Raw genomic sequence first — 25545 nt, forward strand, 5'->3', positions numbered from 1 at the left:
CATCAACAGTGAGTTGAGGGGAAATTTGATGGTGCGGGGGTGCCATAGCAAAATCAGAGAGTGTACCTTTAAGATAGAAAAACAACTGATTTGGGCGTGCCACCACTGACATTTTCCATGTGTGGAGCTTTTGCCACAGGCAAGGACCTACTGCTCTGCTTAAATGACTAATACACTGAGTGGAGGAGGCCTATGTTGAAATCCCTGATACTGTATGTGTCAATCTTCAATCACACAAATGGACCCAAAAACCATATTGAGTGTACCCTGAGCAGACCTCTTCAATGTGTTTGTTAGCAAGGCACAATTAGCATGTGTATGTAAAGACTCTCATATTCTATTACCATTTTTCTTCACACCTCTTTACTGTATGTCATGAAAATACCAAGAGACTATTATCAGAATGATGCTAACAAGGAGTGAACATTTTAAAAGCCACTCCAATACTCAGGCATGTTTCTAAAGAAAAGAATTTGTCTATGGAGTGTCAGCTGAGTTATAAATACACTTGTAACAATCCCATTATTTATCTTTAGACTTAGATTAGTCATTTTCACCAAAGGAAGTGAAAGAAGCTTGAGGTCTTCTTTATGCCATTAAGGAGAGGGCGGCACGGAAAGATGGTGGGGGATCAGGAAACAGACCACTGACCTGCACGTTTTCATTCATTAAAGCTCAATTAAAGCGCTGGCTTTAATAGGTATGATGAAGTGTGTCAAATCACTGGGTTTGAGGGGAGAGTGCTTAGTGTTCAGGGAAGGTTAAAAGCCACACAAATTCCCCACCAGCAAGCTCTGAAATGCACAAAAGTAGCACACAGCAGGGGATATAGCACACTGCTGTAAAACGCTACTCTGGATGGACCGAACCTTTCTGCTTCCAACTCAGAGACAACTTCACACACACGAGTCCGTTTTCATGTCAAGTCTGCGAGCCTGGTTTCATTCAGGCAAATCCCAGATGAGCACTTAACATTACAACAACAGCCCCCCCCCAGCCCAACTCCCTCCTTTAAAGATTTACCTGAGTTTTAAAAGATATACGGCAACAAGAGAAGAATATTTAAGGCTTTACAAACTGTCACTAACTCTATAGTCTATAATGTTAACAGCACAGACAAGATTTAAACATATGTCACTGACAGATCTAACTTAAACAGGGCTCAATCAGAGAAAAACACATACAGATGTTCAATTAAAAGCAGGAGCCCACAGTCTTGGCTCATGTTTGCACTGGCCCACATTGTTTGCAGAGCAACAACGGTTGCTAGTGGCAACACTGTCCACTCCCGTTTCCAGGAGCCTGTTGCTATGCAACCAACAGAATACTTCCCAAACCAAACAATGCCATCCCCCCACCTGATCCCTCTATCTCACGCTAAGTAGAAACTTACAACAATAAATACTATGTAAGCTATTAATTTCAGACACCGGGGGACATAGAAGCAGAGTTATTCCTGTGTTGCAGTTATATAAAAATGTACAGAGTTTATACTGGTTTAGACTTGATTGAGGAAGACAGGATGACTTGATTGAGGAGGACAGGATGAAGTGCTCTGTTTTTGTAACTACTCGGTGATCAAAAAAAAAGGAGGAATGTTTAAGTCATCAGGGGCACAACAGTCTATTCTTCGAGGTTGCTTTACACTCATGCCACCCAAAAACAACACTCTCAAAACCAAGTCAAGTCTTTCCAAAGTTCCTTTAGAGGAGCAGATAGTAAAACAGTTTGAGCAGAGTGATACTTTTTTCCAACTCAGGAGAAGATAAAACAACATGAAACAGAGGCAGACACTTGTTGCTTTTGAAGGGACGTCTATTGGGGACATTTGTTTAGCACTTGACAGATGCATCGCTCTGCCACACCTTTAATACATGTACCACAGAGAAGCAACAGGCTTCTGAAGTGGCTTCAACATGTGTTCCTTTATTTAAGAATTCATGTAGTCGATATTATTTCCATTAGAAAACAAATTGCATGGTCATTTTGGGATTTGAAAAACTCCCACTTAGACTTGCTTTTCTTTGATTTCATTAAAAGACCCTATAAGATCACTCAGGCACACGCGCTCACACAAAGAGCGAATTAAGATATGATAGAGATTTCCACAACAGAGGCTGTTCTTCAAGCCTGTCTCATTAATTCATGGCTAATCCAATCAAAGCGGCTCTTGGGGTCTGCTGATGGCAGAGTTTGAGGGGGAGCGAGGGAGAGAGAAAGAGAGAGAGAGAGCAGAAATAGGAGGCAACCGACCACAGTGTCTGATCTAAGCATCCCCCCCCCTCAGCTCACCTCCCCACCTCTGGTCATCAGCACAACCTGTCCACTCTGTCACCATGTGTGCTGCAGGCCTGACAGCCATAGAGAGAAAGATCAAACCGTTGCCATGGAGATTGTGTGTTCGCCCATGCTCTACACTAGCGACTTCCTCCCCCAACACCCTACCTCTTCTAACCCTTTCCAGATTTCCACAGCCCCCCCCCCAGCCCCCTCCACTTCCACCCACCTTCATCCCTCATCCTCAACATCTCAAGATGAAGAATGAGGATTTGAAACTGCACATTTTGACAAGTTAAACTGGAAAACACAACAAAGACAGGCGGCGAGGGAGGGGGGGAGGTCACAAATGGAAAGGTAATCAGACTATACTCATATGAGCGGGCGTCTCTGTCTTTGACGAGTATTTATTTATCTAATGTGTTTCGAGGCTGCCGCACCGATGACACAAAGGAAGGAACTTCACCCAAGTCACCTAGGCTGCTTGAGAAGATGTTGGAGACTAAAGAGCAAACTAAAAATATAGAAATGTTAACAGTCACATTGCATAATATCTGTTTTATTCCTTTGTCACACCTGCCAAGGCTGCACAATCCTCTAAATGTGTTATTTTAATAACAGAAAATATTCAGAAAAAGCAGCAGTCTGTGAGAAAATAGAAAAATGTTTGAAAATGCCCTTCAGCTTGTTAAAATTAAATATATTTTTTAAATTCTTGATCCACAGTGATTCCTGATCTGGATCTAAAACAAAAATGAATTATGTGTTCCTTGGGCCGCAGCCTTCATGTCTTTCCACCTAATTTCATTGAAATCTCTTAACAAGTTAATGAGATATCCTGCTAATTATCAGACAAACATTAAGAACTGAAAACACAACCTCCGGCGAGGAGGCTATGTTGCTGTCTCTTCTCAAAGTGACAACATTAAATCAAAACTAATCATTGAGACTGACAACTTGAAGTGATTAAGTATCCTAACACTTTAGCCTAGCCCAGACTTGTAATCCTCCTCTGCGGAAGTACAACACACCAGACCAAAGGTGCTCATTGCTCTCATAAAACAGGTGTGTATCCAACCTGTGAGACTTGGGAGTTTTATTTCCTAGGGAACCACATTCTGCAGAGATAACCTCAGATACTGGCAGCGTGCTGTGTCTATCTTGACCGATGAATCTCAGATAGGCGTTATGTTGCACTGGAGGAGTTTTCCTTCTTGGCAAGCATTCATCCCACACGGATATGATACTGGGAATCATTTTACTGTATGTACAGTATGGTTTTACAAGCACTACTCGACACTAACAGTGAGTCACCAGTTAATGCTTTAAATCTGAGATGGATCCAAGTGTCTGTTGTTCATGCAGTAAATACTGTGCCACGCTGAATACTACCCTTCAACCTCAGAATTAAGTATTTAATACCTTTTTCCACACACAAACCCCGGTGCAAGACACTTGATATAAACACATGTACCTTTGACATATACCTGAATAGTGCACACAGGTAAATATTGGATTGATGCCATTTGCACAAGACTCAAGTGTGTAACTGTGGGTTTTTTTTTTCCAGTGTCTTTTAATATGTTTACCGCAATGTGGTTTTAACAAATTACGTGCAAGACTCGTGTTTAAGCATAATTTGAGTCATACTAGCATGTTCCAAAAATCCCTTAAATTCAACCTTTCATATTGAAACTTAACAGTGTCAGTTGCAGCCAAACTCCATCTTAGCAGCTGTTACAGCTGGCCGCAAATGGAGTGGACTTAATTGGTGTGAGAGTCCACATAATGCTACTGAACTAATGATTTCTGCACAAAACATTGCTGAGATGATGTCCGGGTTTTAAATCATCATCTCTGCTGTCAGCAGTCAAGATTCAGTACAAGATAAGATTCTAAAATTAAAAATGATGTATTGCATAATCTCAGCAGTATTCATACACTAATTTACTAATGATCCTTCAGTGTCATTTGCAGAACATTTAACATCAAATTACTTAGGGATCTAACAAGTGTTTCTGCGTGGCAGTTTGCATTCAGACGGCATTTACATTACAGCATTTAAATCCTATTTAGTTGTCATTTCTCTCTTTGTCTTCCATTTTGTTTGACTGACTGAAACTTTTTAAAATATTTTAAACTTCAAAATTTTTTTTCATTTTGCTACCAAACAGATTTTGCTACCCTACAATGTAAGTAATTTACAATTTTCAACACTCTTGCAGCAGGCAACACAAATGCTGTCCATTCTTAAATGAAAATAATTAGCATACATTGCTGCTTTTATATATGTACCCCCCCCATATTGAACATTGCAACATTAACATTTACTCTCTTCTGAAGCTAATGAGTGGGAGGAATGGGATCTAAGGGTTGCACTGTTAAAGGATATCCACCTTCTAGTTGTTTCCATCTGTGACAATGGTGTCTTCTCCTATTGTTCCCCACCGGAGCTCCTCATTAAAGAGCTTCTGAGGAGCCATTCTGGAGATCCAACAAATTCAGCAACCTAAAACTACTGAGTGCGTCTACTCCTTGGCAAATGTGTCCAAATCTCACTGTACTGATTGCCTAATCTGGGTTCTGGTAGTTACTTTGTAGCTGCTTTACACTGACTTAAGTTCTTCTTTTTTTTTTTTAATAAACATCTCTTAACAAACTAGTCTAAAACTCTACAAAAGAAAGGAAAAGTGAGAAGAGGATGGGGGCGGCTACTATCAGTGCCTGAAAGAGAGGGAAGGGGGGCAGTCATTGTAATGCAAATGTCACTGCCTTGTCTGCTGTTTGTGGCAGGAAATTTAATTAGCAGTTGTGTAGCTACGATACAAACAGGTGGAATGTTAAGAATGCTCCTGATGACACACACACACAGACAGAAGAGACAGACTGAAAAACATTTCATTTCGCAACGAGTTTCAACTTGTTGCCACCGCACAAGGGCCAATCAGCTGCAGCATTTTTTTTTTTTTTTTTGGTATTTGACGAGATTTATTTCTTTGTATCCTAGCAGCGCAAGCCAACAATGATTTCCAAAAATCTTTGTAGCTGGAAGACTCGATGTGACAGACACGAGGACACTTAAACTATTTTTCTTTCAACAGATTCTTATAAAACGGTAACAAGCTCTTAACAAATAAATGAATTATGAAACTGAAACATTCATGTGTACAAATGGTACTATTAATTTCCACTTAACAAGCCCCACAAGGCATTCTCCTCTCAGTTCTTCTGCTTTGCTCTGTGATTTCCTGACATGCTTTTGACTGGAGTTATGGGATAAGCCATTAAAACAATGTTAATATCAGACAACGAAATGTGCAAAAAGCCTAAGCAGTTCAGTTAGCACAGCAGGATGTAAATGCAACTCTATACATGAATATGATCAACTGTAAACAGCAGCAGTGAAAGTGATGGCAGTGACTCGGTCCGTGTCTATATCTGTAGCTGGCTATTGGATTGAGAACTTCTCCCTGGGGCGGCAGTGGGCCTCATCAAGATAAGCTAAATACAGCATGAGCAAACACACACACAAGCACATCCACACAGTACACTCATGTATGCACACACACACACTGCATATACACACACACATACACACACAGAACATGTGACCAAAAGCTGTGTCAGGTCACCCGCTGCCCAAGAGACCACTGCAGCTGTCCTATTGATAGCTAAACTGTACTACACACACGGGTCCATTAAACACTCAAAATGGCACAAGGTAATGGTGAACACTGCTACATACAATCATACCAGCAACACCAGGGATGGTTGAAAAGAAAAGCTAGAGAATAGGGGAATTATTAAGCCTAAAGAAGGTGCATAATTTTCTGTAAATCACAGGCCACGGTGGCATTCATCCCTGAAATGGACCAAAGCATGACCACAATCAGAGAGTGCAGGCTATGCCAATAAAAGCAAGCTCTGTCACTGCACATTAGAATACATTAATTTAGTGTTACTGTGCTATGGTGTGGCCAGTTTGCAATTTCAGACAGACAGACAAATGATATATAACCTACAACAGAGCTGCCCAAAATAAAAAATTATTTTCCTCCCATTTTATATGAACATCCTTATCAATCCCTTTTTCTACTCTGCAAGCCGGCGTAAGAGATTTCTGCATAAAAGTGCAATGAAATATGTTAACCTCAACTACCGCCAGCTGCATTCCACTTTGTTTAATTCTCCTTTCTAAGCACCTTTTCTCTCTGGCCTGCCTCTGCAAGCCAGAACTATGCACTTTTACCACAAAGAGGGAGATGAAAATAACCTGATTAAAAACACTGACTTTTAAAAGAATAACATTTCGCCCCCCTGGCCCAATCCATCCCCTTTTCTTTCCATGACTTGGGTGTATTTGTGTATCAAGTTGCCATGTAAACATAACATTGTCACGCTCAAATTGGGGGGGTGGGGTTGGTGGGGGTTACACAGAGTTTCAGCGCAGTCATTTCTTTATTTTTCTTTGTAGCTGAAGAGGGCTGTCTGACCAATCAAAGTTACGTTTCCCTCTCTGACACTTACTTCAAAACAAGCTGAGTCTTCTGCTAATGTGCATTCAATTCATCGTCCACATACTCCGGCCAAAAGTACGGAAGTAACATCAGTGGGAGAGGGAAGTTTCATGAACTTCACATTTGAATATATTACACAGACTAGTTAATAATTATGATTAATATAAGCATGCTCAGACTTGCTTTGCGATAGCTTTTCATCTAAAAGGAAATACATATTGGACTGCATCGATAATATATCTACTTAAATGAATCATTCAGCCTTCTTCCTTTAGAAAATGAATACTTAATGGAAACACACATTTGAAAGGTTAAACTGGATTCATTAATAGCATGCAGAGAGGGCATTAATTAGACAAATTTTCATGCTGCAAAGATTCTTCCTGATGCTTCAATAGCAAACATCATCACAAATGACCGAGCACCTGACAGCTGTCTCTGAAAAGATAGTTCATTAGAATAGCTCTATCTCAAGAGACAAAACAAAATCCCAAAAGGAGATTAAAAGGTATGTAAAAGGGCTGGAAAGCAGCCACAAAGCCACACTGTAAAAACTAATGAAAGGGAGAATTTAAACTCATGGGGGGAGAGGGGGGATACTTTCCCTTGATTTCTCATTATTGCTACAGCCCAGATTGATATGAGCCTTCAACTCTGCAGAGAGGTCAACAGCAACCCAAATGAGACCTGCCATTTGAACAATGAAGCAATACCACTGTGATCAACACGGCTATTAGAAAACAAATTACTAATGGGTCTGTTCAAAGGGTACAGCATCAGTAAAAATTAGACAGGTTTGTACAAAAATTAGACACAAAAATTAAACTCCCTGGGGTGAAATTAGTTACAGAATAGGCTCAGTGGTTTACAAGTGTATTTTAATTACTGCATAACTCATAAAGCACATAGACTCTTTAACTTTAAACACTGAACCTCTTTTCCAGGACTGTAAAAACAAGACCGAGTAATATGAAGAACCATCATGGCACCACCTAGCTGTAACATTTCCAGTCATTCAAGCCATTTATAAAATATGAGAAACTTTGTAACTTTGGAAAGTACCGACTTTGTTCCGTTTAGATCATGGCAAATACAATATAATCGAGGATTAACAGAGACTTGTTTATCATGACAGCCCACTATGCTCCTGAAATAAAGATCACGGGAGGCACCAGGTTTGGTAACGTGAAAAACCGTGAGGGTCGTGTCGTCGCCGGTAGAAGTTCATCTATATTCGTGCTCGACTCTGTCTGTTTAAGTTCATTTTTTACGGCTCAATTTGTGAAGTTGAAAAATCGCCACAGAGAAGCTGACGAGCAGCTTTCCTGAAAAGAAAGTTATCCTCCTGTTGAGTTCTGGCTTACTCGTAAGAGGACGTCAGTTTCAGTCTGAGCCTCCAGCACTAATAACGCTGCTAACGCTAGCTTGCTATAGTTAACGCTGCCACCTGCTTGAAAATACGGCTCTGATAAAAGATACTCCAAAGCTGAAAAGTTAGTCCGTGGTGCGACGAACAAGACCGAGCTGCCGTTAACAACGTGACAAACGTTTGAACTCACAACTGAACTTGCACTCATCGCTGCTGGCTGTCTAAATTAGCATTAGCCGGAGCTTGACCGGTGACGCTAGCCTAACCAGCCATCCATCCTGCTGGGATCGAGCTGAAAAGCGCGTTCACATCTCCACAGAGCATAGCAACAAGTGTAAAGTGATGTTGAATACGTTTTTGAGTTGGATTAACATTGACGCTGTGAGTAGCGTTCACGTTTAAGTGTAGCAAAACAAGTAGTAGACGTGAAGTAGATGTTTTTCCAAGCTTGACAGCGGGTGTAAAAAAGCTATTGCCGGCGATAGGGGGGAACGTCAGTTAAGATGAAGAGTGGAAAGCCGTTCTCTCAACTTGGGGCGGATGCCACAAAAGAAGGGAAAGTTATGTTGTGGAAAATAACCAACACTGCTAGCAACGATCTCAGAGTACTCCTCTCCACAGTGAGATTAATTCATGTTAAATTCTATAAGGATATAGTCACCTTTGCCTTGAGAAAAGTTCTGCCCTGGCTCTGCTCTCTTTCCTCACTCTCCCACGGTGACCTCCAGATGCTGCTGCTGCTGTTGCTGAGTGTTGCGCCCGTTGGTAAGTAACTGTCTCCACGGCTACAGTCACTATGGCGCGACGGGGTCTCGAGGCAACTGTTGCTACCCTCGAATGTCTACGTCACGGTCCGCACTGTGCAAGGGAGGGGCCAAAGCGACAAGAGTCCCGCCCAGTTAGATTAAGATGTGAGTTTTAATTGAACCACTAGGAGGCGGTCTTGATTAGGGAAGTGATGGAAGAGAATAATTCACATATACAGATACTTTATTTTTATCTTTTGAGATATATATATAAGCTAGACTATTTTAAAACAGGCTTTAAAACCTTTCTATTCATCTTAACTCTTGTTATTCTCTTTATGTTGTGCGTTATATGTTTTTAACGCTGTAGCATGTATCACTTTGAGATCCACTGCCAATGAAAAGTCCAATACAAATTAAATGTTATTATTATTATTCTTATTTTAAAAAATATGTGTCGTAGCCTATGTGCAAGTCCTTTTTTCTTTTGACTTTTTAAAAGTCAACACACTCTTAAAATCAACACATCAACAACAACAACAACAACAAAAGTGACAGGGTGATGACATTAGCCTACATAGACATTTTACATATAAAGCATGTTAGGTAACTTATAAGTATGAAAAATAAGTTATAAGATATAGATATAATAATAGTAATAAGAATAAAGACATATAAAAAATACTGATATGAGTAAGAGTTGCACAAAGGTGATATTAAATAGAGAAAAAAGGCAGGAAAAAATAAATAAATTAGTGCAAAAATGAAAGAAATTAGACCCTGAAGTATATAATAATGTGTGAGCTAAAGAGGTACAGTAGTGCAACCATTAAAGTGATGTCAGAACTTATTAAAATATTATTGACTGAAACTACTTCACTGCACAGCTTCACCTCCCCTTTTTCCTCCCAGATATTTCTTTATTTCTGCTGAATTTAGACGCCTCCCTGCTTTATCCTTCTTTTTACTTATCTGTGTGATTTTCAGTTCCAGGTACTGTTTCCTCCTCTTATTCCTATACATTTACATATTATTTATGTGTTATTGTGTTTATGTTTATGATTGTTTTCCATTTGAAAAGCTTTTTTTCTTTTTTTTTAATTTCCTTTCCTTCTTGCCAGACTGCAACCCGCCTTGTCTTCTTGCATTTCATATTTTTCAGCACATGGTGGCAGCATATGTCTATATTGTGTCACAAGGTGGTCACAGTTTGTCAGTTGAAGAGATTACTTTATCAGGTCTTCTTGATAAACACAAGACAAGTGGTTTACTTTAGCTTGATGGCAAGACAAGCGTGAAACCTGAGGTGACTTACATCCTATAATTTTAAAAACGTACATATTGTGGGTATTTTATAGGTTTATTCAAGTATTTTAAGCTAAATATATTTCAATATGGCAATCTCATGGAAAATGCTACTGAGCTGCATTCTGGAAATTACTTTCGGAGCCATAATGTAGACTAAAAGTCAGGATCTGCTGTTTTAAGTTTGATAAATTAGTTGTTGTTTTTTTAAAAAATCTATGTCTTGTGAGTAGCCAACTTGGGGGTGCAACATAAAATTGCTGGAGTACCCCTTTAAATGTACAGAAAATATATAAATGAACAATTAATTGAATGAATGAAATATGAAAAATAAACTCAGGTAGAGTTATTGTCAAATTTTAATGCAAGTTTGTTGAGCCCTTGAAGAAAGTTAACTTCTTTGTCAAAGAGAGTTTTTTCTTTGTCAGTCCCCGCCATGCCAGTGCTCAGTGTTATGCAGGGTAAATGATAAGTGACTGCGCTGTCCAGAGCTGAAAAACAGACAGTTGGCTCTTAAACAGGTGTCACAGAGTCATTCAGCCTAGCTCACAGTGAGTTTGAGTGTCTGCCAGTGAAAGGAGCACTCACAAGTCCACAGACGTCCACTGTCAGAAATAAGTGAAGGAGTGACTGGCGGTAAGTCATGGCACCTTTTCATTGATTACCGGCTTATGTTGCTTATTTAGACAAATGTTATCACACTTTCTAAACATCAGTCGAGCGTCTAACATAATGAGTTAATCAGTTGAGGTGTTGTTTGTTGATGTGTTAAGTTGAATTAAGCTAATATTTGTTCTTGTTAAAGCTAAATTAAAGTTAAACCACACTGCGATCATGATTGAAGGACACTCCTGCTCAGCACTTTTCATCAACTTCACGGTTAACGACGGTAGATTATTACCAAATTTTAACGTTTGGGATTTACGAGAAGAAACCACGGTTTCCCTCATTTTTTTTAAATACAACTACTGGTGTTTCGGTTTAACGTGTGACCGTGTTAACCGGTGACTCAGCCGAATGGTTGGCGCTGTTGCGTCCGCGTAAAAAAAGCCTCATCAATAAATGTAGTTACTTACGTTTCTTACAGCGTTGCAAACAAACCGTAGCCCAAAGGTTTCTATACCGTTATCCTCAACCGGAAAGTGCCTCATATTCAACCAATTCCCCTGTGTAAAAGTGTCAAATTCGTCATAAGACGCTAGCTGCTCTGCTAATCTTTTTTTATTATTATTTATTTATTTTTTACCGCACTTAAAAGTAACTTTAAGAAAGATGAATGCTTCTTGTTGGCGACCAAAAGGACCAGACGAATATATGCTGAACATTCAATTTAAGAACTTTGTTCAACAGCTGCCATTACTGCGAATAACCGCTGGTAACCGCCATACAACCATGGTGACCACGGACGCATTGGGCCGGAAGTCACCAATTAACACGGTCACTCGTTAAACCGAAACACCGGCAATGCTAACAGCAGGAATAACGTTAGCTTGCATCTGCCGACAGCAGCGGTAACTTGCTCTCCCCAAAGTTTATCTTTCATTGGTCTTCCTGGTTAGTTTGAATCTTATTGCTGAGGTTTTCTATGCATAATCTAAACTAAATAGGTATCTATTACAATATCTCTGCAATACAATATGCTGCCAAAGGCTTCTGGGAAATGTAGTTCTTGAATGCTAACCTCTGAGGACTGAACAGTCAGGAACATTTCACAGGGAGATGTATTTTGAAAATGTTGAGTCGCTATGAACAGGTGTTGGAAGAAATAAAAAAAATATGATTTATCATATTTTATTATATGACAATATATTTTACAATATAATAATATTTATATTTAAATTTTTATAGGAACAAAAACATTGAATTTCTTTTAGTAAGCAACATTTATAGTTCTATATCTAAAAATATGTGTTAAACTTATTGGAACTTTATTGGCCAAGTATGTTGACATAAAGAAGGAGTTCCTGTTCTCATTATCGTTCAGACCTCCCAAACACAGTTCAGAGAACAAATACAGGAAGATACAAATACAGAAGACCAGCTAAATAAAGCAGCAAGCAAGCAAAAAAAAAAAAAACAGTTGTAAGGGACAAAATCTTTACTGGTAAGATTGCTGTGTGTTAATTTATTGATAATCCAACCGCCTAACATTCTGTTAGGCCAATAATATTTGTTAGCTACCCACATTTGTTGAAATATATATTAACATGTCTTTAAAGTGTTAAATTTCATTTGATAACATGCAGGATATCCAAACTGCCTCAGATCCAGTGTCAGCCTGTGACCTGGCAGTTGCAGCTTTGACAAGTTGTTGGTGACGGTTAAATGTTAACTGAATCATTTTTATTATTATTATTATTGTTACCATCTTAATTTTTATATTTTTTTATTTTTATTTAATGGTGCATTTTGTGTTTTTTTTTCTCCAGAGGTTAAACTTGCAAGGCTGTATAGCATATTTGCTGATCTTTGTGTATGATAATAACTACATATATTTGTTATGTTTTATATATATATATATATATATATATGTATATATATATATATATATATATATATATATAAATTTAACATTTGCATAGAGATGGGTCTGATTGCAGTCGCGGCGGGGCATTCCTGTCATGTGTGACAAAAGAATAATTTTTAGGATGACAATAATTGTCAAGTTTTGAAAATTAAAAAATATTTATAAGAATGATTTATCTTTTGCACAGAAATACATCTGCAGAAAAGTTGTTTCATGAACAAATGGAGGGGTTGCGGCTAGTTCAGACATGTCTGTAGTAACAGCAGGACAGAGAGGAGTGAACGCTGCACAAGGCTCTAAACAGCACACATTACAAAAAGAAAGTTGAAAAATTACTTAAACTAAAACGTTTAAAGCTGCAGTGCAGGACTTATGTCACCCTCTTCTGGCAATGAGAGTAACAGGCGCTTCCGTCAAAGGCACCGCTGTAGCCGACTCCGTCGCTACTGTTGTGTCTGTAAAATGGTGGATAAATTGTTTTGAGCATCACGCAACCTCCGCAAAATGACTGACTTCACTATCAGAATTTGATCCATTTGGTCCGATAACATTTGGAAAGTCTAGAAGAGCCGCACAATTAAATTAGTTCAAGTTAGCAGAGGCCTAATGGGAAGTTTGCCACTTGGCTGGCGGAAGTCTGTAGTGCACATGCTCTGCTCATAGAGCATGTGCAGTACGCATTCATCTGGCCAGCGTGGGAATGTCTCCACCGACACTCTGTATACTGTGAAATACAGAGAGATTTATCTAGCGGTTATGGGCTTAATCAGCATTGTGTGAACTCATTTGGCTAGGACTTGAATGTAACGGACGTTCATTTATATGTAAAAGTCCCGCAATGCAAGTTTAACTAACAAAGGTTTAAACTTCTGATGGCGGCTGCTGCAGTGGACGCTGAGCGGTCTGAGAATATGGAAAATAAATTCCAGGAAAACGCTTCATTTTTTCAGAAAGACTGATGAAAGAAACGCTCCATGAAAGATTGCACTGTGTTACAGAAACAAGGCTAACCCGACGTGACGTCATCCTCACTAATGTTACAAAAATAGTTTAGTTAGAAATATTATTTATTTTATTAATATATCTTTTAACTGTACTTTTATTATTATTGTTTTATCTCACTGTAGGTGCCCTTGTCTATCTATTTTATATTTCCTGTTACAAGACTTTTAAATTCACAATGGTTAACATTTAGATGGTGATGAAATTGAATATTTTATGATAAATTAAAATAAATAGTTAGAAATATTAAAGATTTTGAAGTAATGCAGTCCAGTTATTGTTATCTCATACACTCTTTACAGATGTTACCAGGCTCATTTTTATATCTTGATGTAATGTCTAATTAATAATTAATTAGTGATGCTTTTGACATTATGTGGGATATTTGATCACCAAAGCCCGATGCGTGACCACATAGGAAAAAGTCAGTGCACCGTAATATAAAGTATGCATCATGGGAGCATCTGATGAGAGAGGATGTTACTGACCTACAGTAACCTCAGTGCAGGGTGCATCAGCACTGTGCACATCCTGCAGCATTTCGGCGTTCGCGCATGAGCACACTGGATGAGCCGGCCTCTGCTGTCATGTGGTGCTGTGGTGTGGTGCCTCTGCGTTTTCGTCTCTCGTAGCAATTGGCTGAGACTGATCTTTCTATAGAGTAGTGATGGCACACATTTTGTGAAGTCATGTGATCATCCGCGCACGTGAGATCTTATGAAAAGTAATCCACATGAAAATAACCTTGTAATCATAAGAAAATAACACCCGTTTTAATGAATATCCTGCACATATTCAGGCCTTTCTCTCATTTTTGAGGTGAAATATTGCAAAATTGGATTTAGATTTTCTGTAGGGTTAAATGTAGAAGGTTAGTTGTAAGGCTTAGCAAAATTTTAGGTGTTTTTACAGGTTATATGTTAATGAGCTTGAGTAGGAAATTTAGGTTCTTCCTGCTTCTCCCCACTTGAACTACTTGACCTTTGGAACCTTAGAGGAGGAAGTTTAGGGGAAACTGTGACAGAAAATCCCCGGTCTGGTCCAACAGTAGCAGCTTATTTACATGTGATGATTAGTGGAGTTTCAGAGCACATCACTGATAAATTACTCTCATCTGGAGTTACCTGCAGGTTAAAATGTGAAATTAAAATATCTTATAGCTCTAAATCCCCACCCACATTGCTTTCAGAGGCAGGCACGTTTTTTTTTTCAGTTGACACGCCTTTATTATCATGGTCATATGTATTGTTTGCCAATAGCAAACATTTTTGTAATAGTCTCTTCTTTCATTCCTGTTTCTCTTCCTGCATTTGGCTTTGTTTTAGTAACCTGTATATCAGGTCATGCCTGAGAAGAACTAGAAGTACAGGTTTGACTTGGTTTGTCAAGCTGACAGCTCTCATCCTCATTCAGAGGGCTACAGTTAAGTTAGCAAACAGTTTTAGGAGAGATTTAGTCACATTTTTAACTGTCAGTCTACCTGCAATAGCTTCTCATTTGACTTGTGACTCTTTTAGGTGTATTTAAACCCGCTGCATGCAGTCAGTGATGTTCATATATTGTCCAGTAGCTTTACCATCCATTGTATGATATTACTTTGCAGTGGTGGAGGAAGTATTGTGATCCTTTACTCAAGTAAAAGTAGTAATACAACGCTGTAAAAATACTGCATTACAAGTAAAAGTCCTGCATTGAAAATGCTGAATAAGTAAAAGTATCAAAGGTAAAAGTGCTCAATGCAGAAAATGGCTCCTATGACTGTGATACTGCTATATATTATATCATTAGATTTTAATGTGTAGGCAGCATTTTACTGTTGTGGATGGTTGAAGCTTCTATATAACCAGCGATTAAATGGCTGATTATTTTCTTGATTATTCAATTGTATGTTTAGTCTGTAAGACATCAGAAAATAGTAAAAACAATCCAAAAGAGCTCTCAAATTGCTTGTTTTGTCCAAACAACAGTAACTACTACTTCTACTCTTAACCCCAAAATGATTACATTTACTGTAATTTAAGATAAAGACGAGCAGCGAATCATCACGTTCGAGAAGCTGGAACCAAGAAATGTTTCTGCATGAAAATGACGTAAAAGATGAATGAGTTGATAAATAGATGCGAAGATAAATACAGCGAAATAGATGCAAAGTGCAAGATTTCACTTCCTTTATTTCACTAGTGAAATAGAGGAATAAAGTTGTATGAAATTAATAATATTTAACAAGTACAAGTACCTTAAATTTGTACTTAAGACTACCAATAATATTTTGAAATGGGGTTAGACTTGAAGCAATTACTATATTGCATGTTTGGCACAGATGAAAATTATCGTTTGAATCATTTTTCATGAAATGCTAAATATTTACTGGTTTCAGCTTCTCAAATGTGAGATTTTTCTGCTTTTTTTTTGTTTTATATTGTTGTGAACTGAAGATCATTTGGGTTTAGACTGTCAGTTGAGTAAAGCAGTTTGAAGTCATTTCGGAGCGTGGGAAACTCTGACAGGCATTTTGTTTTTCATCTATTTTGAAGATGAAACAGTTTAATCGATTCATCAAGAAAACAACCTGTAGATTGATCAGTAATGAACATTACAGCCCTAATGGGGGTTTACAGTGGCTTAAAATAAAAAGAAGATAACAATGAGAAGAAGGAAGATCAATGTATGATATTGTTAATAATGTAGGTCACAGGATGTGGGCGTCCTCGCTGTGTGCATAAGAATGATTTCAGTCACAGTGGAAAGTCATAAAAACGAGCACAGCTGCTCTTGTAATCTGTCCTCCGAAACCTTTACATGCAGCACTACAGCTTGCCCGATAGTAACCTCATAGCTGCAACGTGTGTTTGACTGTGTGGAGAGAGGAGTATCTCACTGTAGGGGGATGGGTTTTAGTTTCATAGCATCATCTGTCAAGAGTGTGTGTGTGTGTGTGTGTGTGTGTCCTCCTTGGCAGTCACTTCCCCCCACCTTATTCATTTGGCTTGCGTGGCCTTATATGGATGATGAGTCTTGTGGTGTGAGCAGTTTTAGCCAATCAGGTTCGCTTTGGGGTGGTTGATGGTTAAGGGTGGAGAAGGGGGAGGGATGGGGGGGGTAGTGTGGTCTGGAGGAAGCTGGCTAGCTTGTCTGGGTGGGGTCTTTTAGGGGGAGGGACTAGTGGAGCCGGCTAGTGTTTGAAAATGAATGATATGCTGCACAAGTTGTAGACACAGTGGGCGGTTAGCATTTTTGTGTTTGGTGGCAAACTGAAGTCACAGCACATTTATAGAAAGAGAAGAGGAAAGTGGACGATTGTACAAAAACCTTCTGAAAAAAAACAACCCTAACCTGTGTGAAGAATTTGTTTCCAGCAATGCAACGTGAGTATTTCATTTTGATTTCACGTAGCTCAGATGTAGTCCTTTCACCTTTTTGAGCGCCAGCTTTCACTTACACAGATCAAGTTTGTCAGGAAACCGGTTGATAATGATCCTTAAGAAAATAACTATGGCGATCTAATGTGTGATAATGTGATTTTTTATATGAATTAAGATCATTTTATTTCCTCTTGGTTTATGCCATTGTGGGATTTCCTGTGTTATCATGTGGCTTAAAAATCCTAACATCAATTTTACAGCCATATAATTCAATGTAGCTCATTTTTAGCTCATTTTCTTCACTGTGATACACCAACACCCATCATTTAATATGTGTATTTGATGAAGATGAAACATATGGCTCAATCGCCCTTCGCAACAACATGTGGAGAGCTGGTGGTTTGCAGTAAGGGTGTAACCCAACCAGTATCGGTGTGAATGTGCCAGATGACAGCCAGTATTTAAGAGATAATAAAGGTTTTGTCTTTTTTTTTTTTTTTTTTTTTTTTTTTTTAAAAAGGCCTGAACCGGCTTTTATTTGGCGTGTGTACAGTGAGGATGCTGAGGATTACACCCAGTCATAAACTGCTCTACTGGGTGCTGGTCAGAGGCAGCAGCAGCGGCTGGGCTGAGGATGCAGATCATGCAGAGAATTGATTGATAGGAATTCATCTCAGAGACGATGTATAAGAACAGTGAGACTAAACTGGAGGGAGCGGTAGAGTATTGTGTGTACTGTTTGACAGGGGATTACCCTAATTGAAGTTTACAGGCATGGCATTGTGGTATATTAATGGTATTGTGTCGGGGGGAGAGTCCCTTGTGTTGGTTTGAGGCAGACACAGTTTTGGCCGAGGACGGGGTTGTGATCATTTGGGGGCTCCTTCTGTAGTAATCAAAAGATTTCAGTGTTGTTGTCTTTGCAACTGTTGCTGTAAGGGAACAGCTGTGTCGGTGTCTGCTCTACATTCATAATCCCCTTTTGATTGCATGAATGCAGTTGCGATAATGATGTCACTTTGCGCAGTGCTAAATCCATCAGATAATTCATCGTTGGCATCAGCTGTGGTGGTACATGATCGGTAAAACTTCACAAAAGCGTGCAAAGGATGCAAAACATGTTTACTGTCTTTCTTGAGTAAAATAAATTAAAAGAGTTCCCAAGCAGTGCTGAAATAATCAGCGAATTAATCAATTAGTTGTCAGACAGAGAATGAATCGTTGTTTGAAGCATTTTTAAGCAAAAATGCAGAACATTTGCCTGTTTCAGCCTCTATAATGTGAGAATTTGCTGCATTTCATTCTTTTATATGATTGTAAATTGGTTATTTCTGGGTTTTGAGCCGATGATCGACCAAAAAGAGACATTTTGAAGACGTCACCTTGAGTTCTGTGAAACTGTAGTGGAGGTTTTCCAATATTTTCTCACAATTCATAGATAAAACCAATCAACAATGGATTAACTGAGGAAAATAATTGTCTGTTTAGTGGATAATGAAAATAATTGATAGTTGCAGCCCTTCTTCTAAGAGATCTTGGGAAGTTCAAATGAAAGAGGAGCCCACTATCACATGGGTCATACCAGTAAACCACACCATTAGAGGAAATGGATTTAATCAAATCTGGAAGTGATTTACCAAAGCAGGCAGGAGATTTTTTTATTTTTAGTCAGATTGTGGATGAATAGTCACAACTGGAGACCGATGATTGTGGGGTTGTCACGCCAGAGCTAAATCAGAGGCATCTTGAGCCTTTATTTATGGTGTAAACATGATGGCTCATGTGATGATAGCTCATTAAACCAAAATGGACACAGTGTTTGGAAGGAAGGAGGGGGAAATGAAATGCAGCAACCAAGGAAAAAGACTTTAGTGTTTATATTTATCATTTCATGTGACAGACCTTTCCTCAAGATCAGTGTCACACATGTCACCCCTTCCTGTCCCCTAAGCAACCCCATAACAATGACACAGCCAGAAGCAATAAGAGGAAGGAGGATTTTAAAATGTCTTCTCAAAACATAACCCGGTTCATCCAAGATCTGCCTGCCTCCACCCTTTAACTCATCTCAATACTGCTGGAAAACCCTCATCCACTGAACAGCTGTGTCCTTGAGGAATCTGCAGCTGCGTTGGAAGTAAGATCGTTAGAAAGAAACGGCAGATTCGCATGTGTCATGTGAGCTGCACTGAGATCACCCTTTAACATCTGTCTCCTTGGCTGAGAGACCTTCAGGCCTCCGTAGGATCTGTAAGCGAGGAGCTGAGGGGTCAGCTGGCTGCTCGCCACATGCTCCAAGTAGAATTGATTTTCTTTAACAACAGTAAACAGTGATGGTTTATGATGCTTTGAGGTGATGGCTGCTGATTCCCAAGAGATCAGAACGTCAGGAATGCTTGCAATTACATTCCTACGATTTTTTAGATACAATTTCCACGTGGAAGATTCAATTTTACGTGTTTCCACAGTTATATATTGGAAGCTTCGGTTGGCAAATATGTGTTAAACTCTGCTGCAAAAGGGGGGGTGGGTGAAAGATATTTTTTGTTCCTGCTCTTTGACCTCTCTGGAGCCTGTTTCTTTCCAGTCGCCCAAACCCGATTGTCCCTACCAGCGAGTCATGACAGGCTACAATAGGCAGATGAAGCCGCTGGTATGTGTTTTCAGCCCCCTTTTTAGATAAACAGGCCAGCAGCAGCTCAAACCTGTTAGGGGGGTCCAGGCAACAACAGTGAGGTGTGGTTGTGATGGTTGTGACGGTGGTCGACGGTCGATGGTTTATGTTCGGGAGGCTTTGACGTGGTTCCTGTAATGAGGTAATGGCAAAAAAGGCAGGAGAGGATACTCTCTCCACTTCTACTGAAACACTGGCTGAGATGTAAATGATGCGGGATGATTGATGGAAGAGAATTCCTGGAAATCCGTCCTCCACCCTGATCTTTGTCATTTTCTCATGGCTGCGTATCTCTAAACTTTGGCTTCATAATCAGATTTTCAACATGGCCCTCATCGGATTTTGAGAAGGGTGGAGCAGGGGAAACAGTTTTTAAGGAGGTGTTTTGTTGATCGAGCATGGACATGAAAAGGCAATTATATATTATTTGTTGCAAGACGATGTTATCTGTGGCAAATCTTTCCGCTCTGCCGGCTAAGCTCCATATTTCCCCACACTGTTGCCACACAACCAAATTCTGTCAACAGCACAGGCGTGGTGTAGGCGAAGACGATGTTTGTGTAATATCTCATAAAATCGGCATAAAGGTTGATCATGAGTAAGATGTAGCGAAAACAAAAAGGTTCCTCGAGTGGGGTTTTTTTTTGTCAGCATGTCATGCGTTTGTGCATGTTAGTTGTTTTTGATGTATTCATTCATGAATATTTAGTCTTTTTTTCTTGATAAAATATATCTAAATGTAAGATCTTACAGTGAAACCTGCACACGGATGTGTAAACATGACCCCGACTACAGCTGCTAGAAAAAGCAGTGTGACCTGCTGCCATAAACACTCAGGTGTCAGTCTTGTGAGCACTACAAGCCGCTGACAGTCACACATTGGTGTGGGTTACTTTGCTGCAATTAGACTAAAGGAGCAAAGGTTTTCTTTTCCTTTCCTTTTGAAGTTGTAAGTCCTCTCAAAACCAGGTCTGACTCTAACTCCAAAAGACTGTGTGTGTATAGTTTTTTTTTTTTTTTTTAATCAAGAAAAAGGTTGAATTGATGCTCCCAAAGAAGATAAACTGAGTACAGCGATGATGTTTCACATTACATCTTCATAAGGTGATACTACCGATACTGACTCAACGCAAGTGTGAATCTCAGGTTGAGCTTCACCATCATAACATCTGCAAATTAAATCATCTACAGTGTTTACAACCACAAAACTCCTTGAGATATCAGTTACATGTCAGCCAATAGGACGCAAACAATTATTTCAAGATGATCCACTGAATACAATGACAGTAAATATTGTGAATCGATTTTTTTCTCAGGTGATTTGGACTCATTGCACAATAGTGGTAAACATTTTAAGAGCTGAAATGGTAATTAAATTAATTAGTTAGATTAGTGGATCAAATTATTTTCTGGCTCCGGCTTCTCAAATGTGAGGAATTTGCTTGGTTTCCTTGTCTGTGATAGTGAATGGAAACTTTTTGGTTGTTGAACTGTTGTTTAGACAAAATAAGTAATTTACACATGTCAGCATTTTAGAGACTAGACTATTAATTGATTTATAAAAAGATGAAGTAGCTGACTAATCCATCCATCATGAAAATAATAAACATGTTTACACAGAAAGAAAACTCACAATTATTCAACAAACAAATTAACAATAAAGGGCAAAAAAGAACCAACATTGGTTCACATAAGTAACCTAATATGATAATCATCAGGTGGACGGACGAGATTTGGACATTACAAAATTTAAATTTAATTTAAATTTAAATTATTAAAAAGTCTTGTGTCAAAATCCTTATTTATTCGCTAAGGAGACTTTTCTTTATAGTTCCTTCTTGCACCTTATACACTATCAGGATGTACGTACACTACTTTGTGTCCAGTTTTCTTTGTCATCATCATGTAACAGCTGTAACTTTTCTCGTTGTGGATTATTGTCAGCGATGTGTTTGTTAAATTAAGCTAACAGGGCTCCTATTAACCACCTCTGACCTCACTCTTTCAGTGACCGCGTGTGAGCCCACCACCATGTCTGAGGCCGTGGTGATGGAGCCTCCCAGACCAGGTGGCTTCCTGGAGTCTTCCTGTGGTACGGGGGACAGCGCAGCTTCCCTTGATGATGGCATTGTGGATACAGCGAAGTACGTCTCCACACACACACACACACACACACACACACACACACACTTTTATGCCACTGTCTGGGGGTTACAAGATAATCAACAAGTGTTTTTAGGACATTTTTATTGTAAAATACTGGATGTCTTTATCTCTTCAGTCTTTGCTTGAAGTGATTGTAGCTGATTGAAATATGAAACATTTGATGGAGGATCACAAGCCACAGACAGTTGGGAACAACTGGTCTAAGAGTCTGATATTGACGTGGATTACAATTCTACGAGCTTGATAGTTAGTTGGAAGTGCTTTTTTGACTGGACACGTATAGCATTATTGTCTTGTGGGAAGATTTGAATGTCGGTTTACGGGTAGGGAAATTACAGGATACTGATGTGAGCCAAGTATACCACCCAGGTTACAGCTCCAGCGCTCAGTGGTAGTTCACAGTAATTGCGCAGTCTCTTCTTGTAGAGGATTACGTTCCTGTCAGTGTACAAATAGTGTTTTTATCACTTTAATGGAAGCTTTATAATAATATAAAAATGACTTATGATTGATATGATTGTAGATAAACAGTATGTTAAGAGCCGTGAGATTTAGGGCAGAATCAAGATGATGATGAACTCAACAGCGTGTCGAGAGCCCCGGTTTTTCCCATATGACTCAGGGCAGGGTCAGTTTTCTGCCTCGGGTTATCCCCTCGGACGTCGCAGGGTGCAGTCATCCTGGGAATCCACTCATCTGTGTGTTTGTTGACGTATTTTTTTCCCTATTTGTTTGCTCAGCGAGTCCTCAGAGGAAGAGTCCACAGGGGAGAGAGAAGAGGAGATTTGTGCCCGTGATGAAGTCACCAGCAGCACCAAGACTACAGAGGTCCCTGCTGAACAGACCTTAAACACACAAACAGGTGAGAGATTTAACACACACGCCTGTTGAAATTTAACAAAGGAAAGCCAAAAGGTTGAATGCTTTTTTTACACTCTCTTTGTCCCACCTTAAACTTATGATAAGCTTGGTTTTATATCTTTATATGGATGGATTGGATATAGTTATTGTGTTGGCTCTATTTGCTGAAATCAGCAGTATGGTTTTGTCCTTTTTTTTTGCTGAGGAAGTGAACAATACAGAAGTGAGTGTGTGAACTCCACATTCTTTGGCAGCACAACATGACTTTCCTTTTCCTGCCTTCAGTCTCAATTTTGACATTCCTTCCTGTCTCGCTCACTGACGTGGAAAATCCGGGTACATGTCCTACTTATTCCAGGATATTTGTCAGGGAAGGAGTGCTTCTTAATTATGATGAAAAATAAGGTCAGTGGAATAAAACGCTGTCATTATTTTAGGTAATCTTCAAGTAAAGAGGCTAAGAGGCTTTAAAATGTTGAGGAAAAGTCACCCAAAAAACCCTTTAAGTGGAAAAAAAATGGAAGAAAATTCAGGAAGAGCAACAGAGGATGGATCTCTCTTTCATGATGGACAAACATGTGATATATGCCGTTTGTGTACTAAAATAACAAAATGATTATTATACTAATATACACTGAGGTCATTCATCAGTCACTCACCAGGTGAAATATAATGGTTGTAGAGTTTTCCATGATAAAACATTCACCATCCTGCCCTCCCAGCTGCTCCATCTACTGATAAGCAGCTGTTTGAGTTTGGTCATAAATCCTCTGTACATAGACAATACCCCTCCAAAACATCCTGCTGGCTGTTTGGTCAAGACACACCTTTTGTTTGTGATTGTAAAACACACAAAGTGGAATTGTAACTTTTCCTAATGCTAATTTAACATTTTAAAGAAATATTTAGGTTCATTACCTCCACCAGGTGTATGTGTCCCTGTGTGTGTTATCTCACATACTACTGGACCCATCAGCCTAATATCTTTTGTGCATATTTATGACTGTATGCTCCAGGACCTCTCGTGGTTGCAGTGATTCACAATTGTTGAAAAACCTATTTTATAACACGTTTTATACCCTCATTGACTCCTCTTAACCTGCCGCAAGTGATCAACAACTGCAGCAAAAGGCATTTCCGGCTAAGCTAAAAACAAGTCTGTTGCAGGCCACGTTTCGGCCTTTGTCGTGGCTCAAAAACTGACATCTATAGAGAAGTTTTGGCTATCTTGAACTGCAGATTAATTCCATATCCAATATGTTATGATCCACTTAAGTTAAGCACGATACGAGATGAATAAATCCCAGTTTTTGTTAGCTTCGCTGCCATCTTGATTCTAAGGGAGCCAGGAGGGACAATTGAGTTTATTCAACTCTTCTTTGTTTGGGAGGGGAGAGGGAGGTATAAGGAGACTATAGATGGCCCCCAGACACACCTGGTGGAGATCTGCACTCTTCTAGTTCACGATTTGGATTTTATTTTCGTTGCTCAGGTCTTCGCTTATATCAGTAATGATAACATTGCTCTCACCAAAGTAAATGCTGAAATCTCAGATTAGTCAGATGATGTTAACCATTTTCTTTTTTAGGTAAAACTGAAAGGGAGTTCACCTGTAATGTTGGTAATCCCTCACTGCACTGGAAACTACCGTATGTGCGCTCACACAGATACGACTAGTACACTAGTTCAACGTTGATTCAAGAAGTCGGCCCGTAAATTGTGATGGATGTTTACGACAGACGGTTTGGGTAAAAAAGTATGTTGATTGTATGATCATCTGCTTTTCTGAGATCTCAGCAGTTAATTTGGTGTAATAAGTTGTAATAAATCATTTTTTTCCATTTAACAATTTTAAATACTGTAAGAAGGTAACAATGAACGGATTTGTTTGGTTTAAAGAAATCTTCATCCAGCCAACCAGAAGTAATATCTTACCGTTGTTCATCTGGACAACGCTGTGCATCCTGTGTGACTGAGCTGTTGCTGAGGGCTTAGATTAGGCTCGCTCATTTGCTCATTGGGCCATGCTTGTTTGCAGCTCTTAATATAGTATCAGAGAGTGAATGGTTTCCCTTCTAATACGACAAATACAGGGTTTCTGTTGCAACTCACGTGGAGATTAGAGGAACAAGGAGATGCTGGCAGAAAGTTTAGTTCTGCATGTTTTCTTGGAAACGTCTTGAAGGGGATCTGTCACTGAATTCTCTTAACATGCCTTTGCTCATTTTTCTGACCGCCCTCTTTCTTCACGCCTCCTCTTCCAGTGAATGCCCAGCGCCCAGACTCTCTGTCATTGCCAGCGGCGGCAGCAGAGCGCAACATGTGGACGTCTCAGTATGATGCAGAGGTGAAACTAAGAATGGGGGAATCTGGCCTGGCTGCCGAAACCCCTTTGACAGTCAACCAGATGTTCACCTCAGCCGTGGAGCGTTTTGGCGAATATACGGCTTTGAGCTGGAAGGAGGGCGAGCAGCAGAAGAGCCTGAACTACAAAGAATACTACCAGGCCTGCCGTACAGCAGCCAAGAGCTTCCTGAAGGTAACGGACAGCCAGGAAGAGAAAAATGCTGACAAAGGTTGTTTAGGGTTTTTGACAAACAGCTGTCAGTTTTTTGCCCGCATTAAGAGCATTAAATAAAATCCTGAACATTTCAACACTTGCCAGGACAAGGTTGCAAAAATCTGGCACAGGATGTTGCTCAATCAGGGAAATTACTCACGGTAGGCTAATTTCAAAAA

At 39.4% G+C, this 25545-nt stretch overlaps 2 protein-coding genes across 7 annotated transcripts in view; one reads left to right on the forward strand and one right to left on the reverse strand.

Annotated features, from left to right (window-relative positions):
• rfx2 (regulatory factor X, 2 (influences HLA class II expression)) overlaps positions 1-8911 on the reverse strand; it is a 26629-nt gene extending 17718 nt beyond the window's left edge. For 2 of the 4 annotated variants that reach the window (XM_044362372.1, XM_044362370.1), the window contains exon 1: positions 8354-8804. The gene's annotated coding sequence lies outside the window, so the exon portion shown is untranslated. The other 2 variants (XM_044362371.1, XM_044362373.1) reach the window with 2 other exon arrangements.
• acsbg2 (acyl-CoA synthetase bubblegum family member 2) overlaps positions 8847-25545 on the forward strand; it is a 27934-nt gene continuing 11235 nt past the window's right edge. Inside the window, exons 1-4 of one of the 3 annotated variants that reach the window (XM_044362367.1) lie at positions 8847-8928; positions 21788-21923; positions 22686-22807; positions 25071-25345. In XM_044362367.1, coding sequence (XP_044218302.1) covers positions 8892-8928; positions 21788-21923; positions 22686-22807; positions 25071-25345 — 570 coding nt within the window. In that variant the 5' untranslated portion in view covers positions 8847-8891. Of the gene's footprint in view, positions 8929-10628; positions 10851-16931; positions 17109-21787; positions 21924-22685; positions 22808-25070; positions 25346-25545 lie in introns of those variants that run through there. The other 2 variants (XM_044362369.1, XM_044362368.1) reach the window with 2 other exon arrangements.

Source organism: Thunnus albacares, chromosome 9, assembly GCF_914725855.1.
Source record: "Thunnus albacares chromosome 9, fThuAlb1.1, whole genome shotgun sequence".
NCBI lineage: Eukaryota > Metazoa > Chordata > Actinopteri > Scombriformes > Scombridae > Thunnus > Thunnus albacares.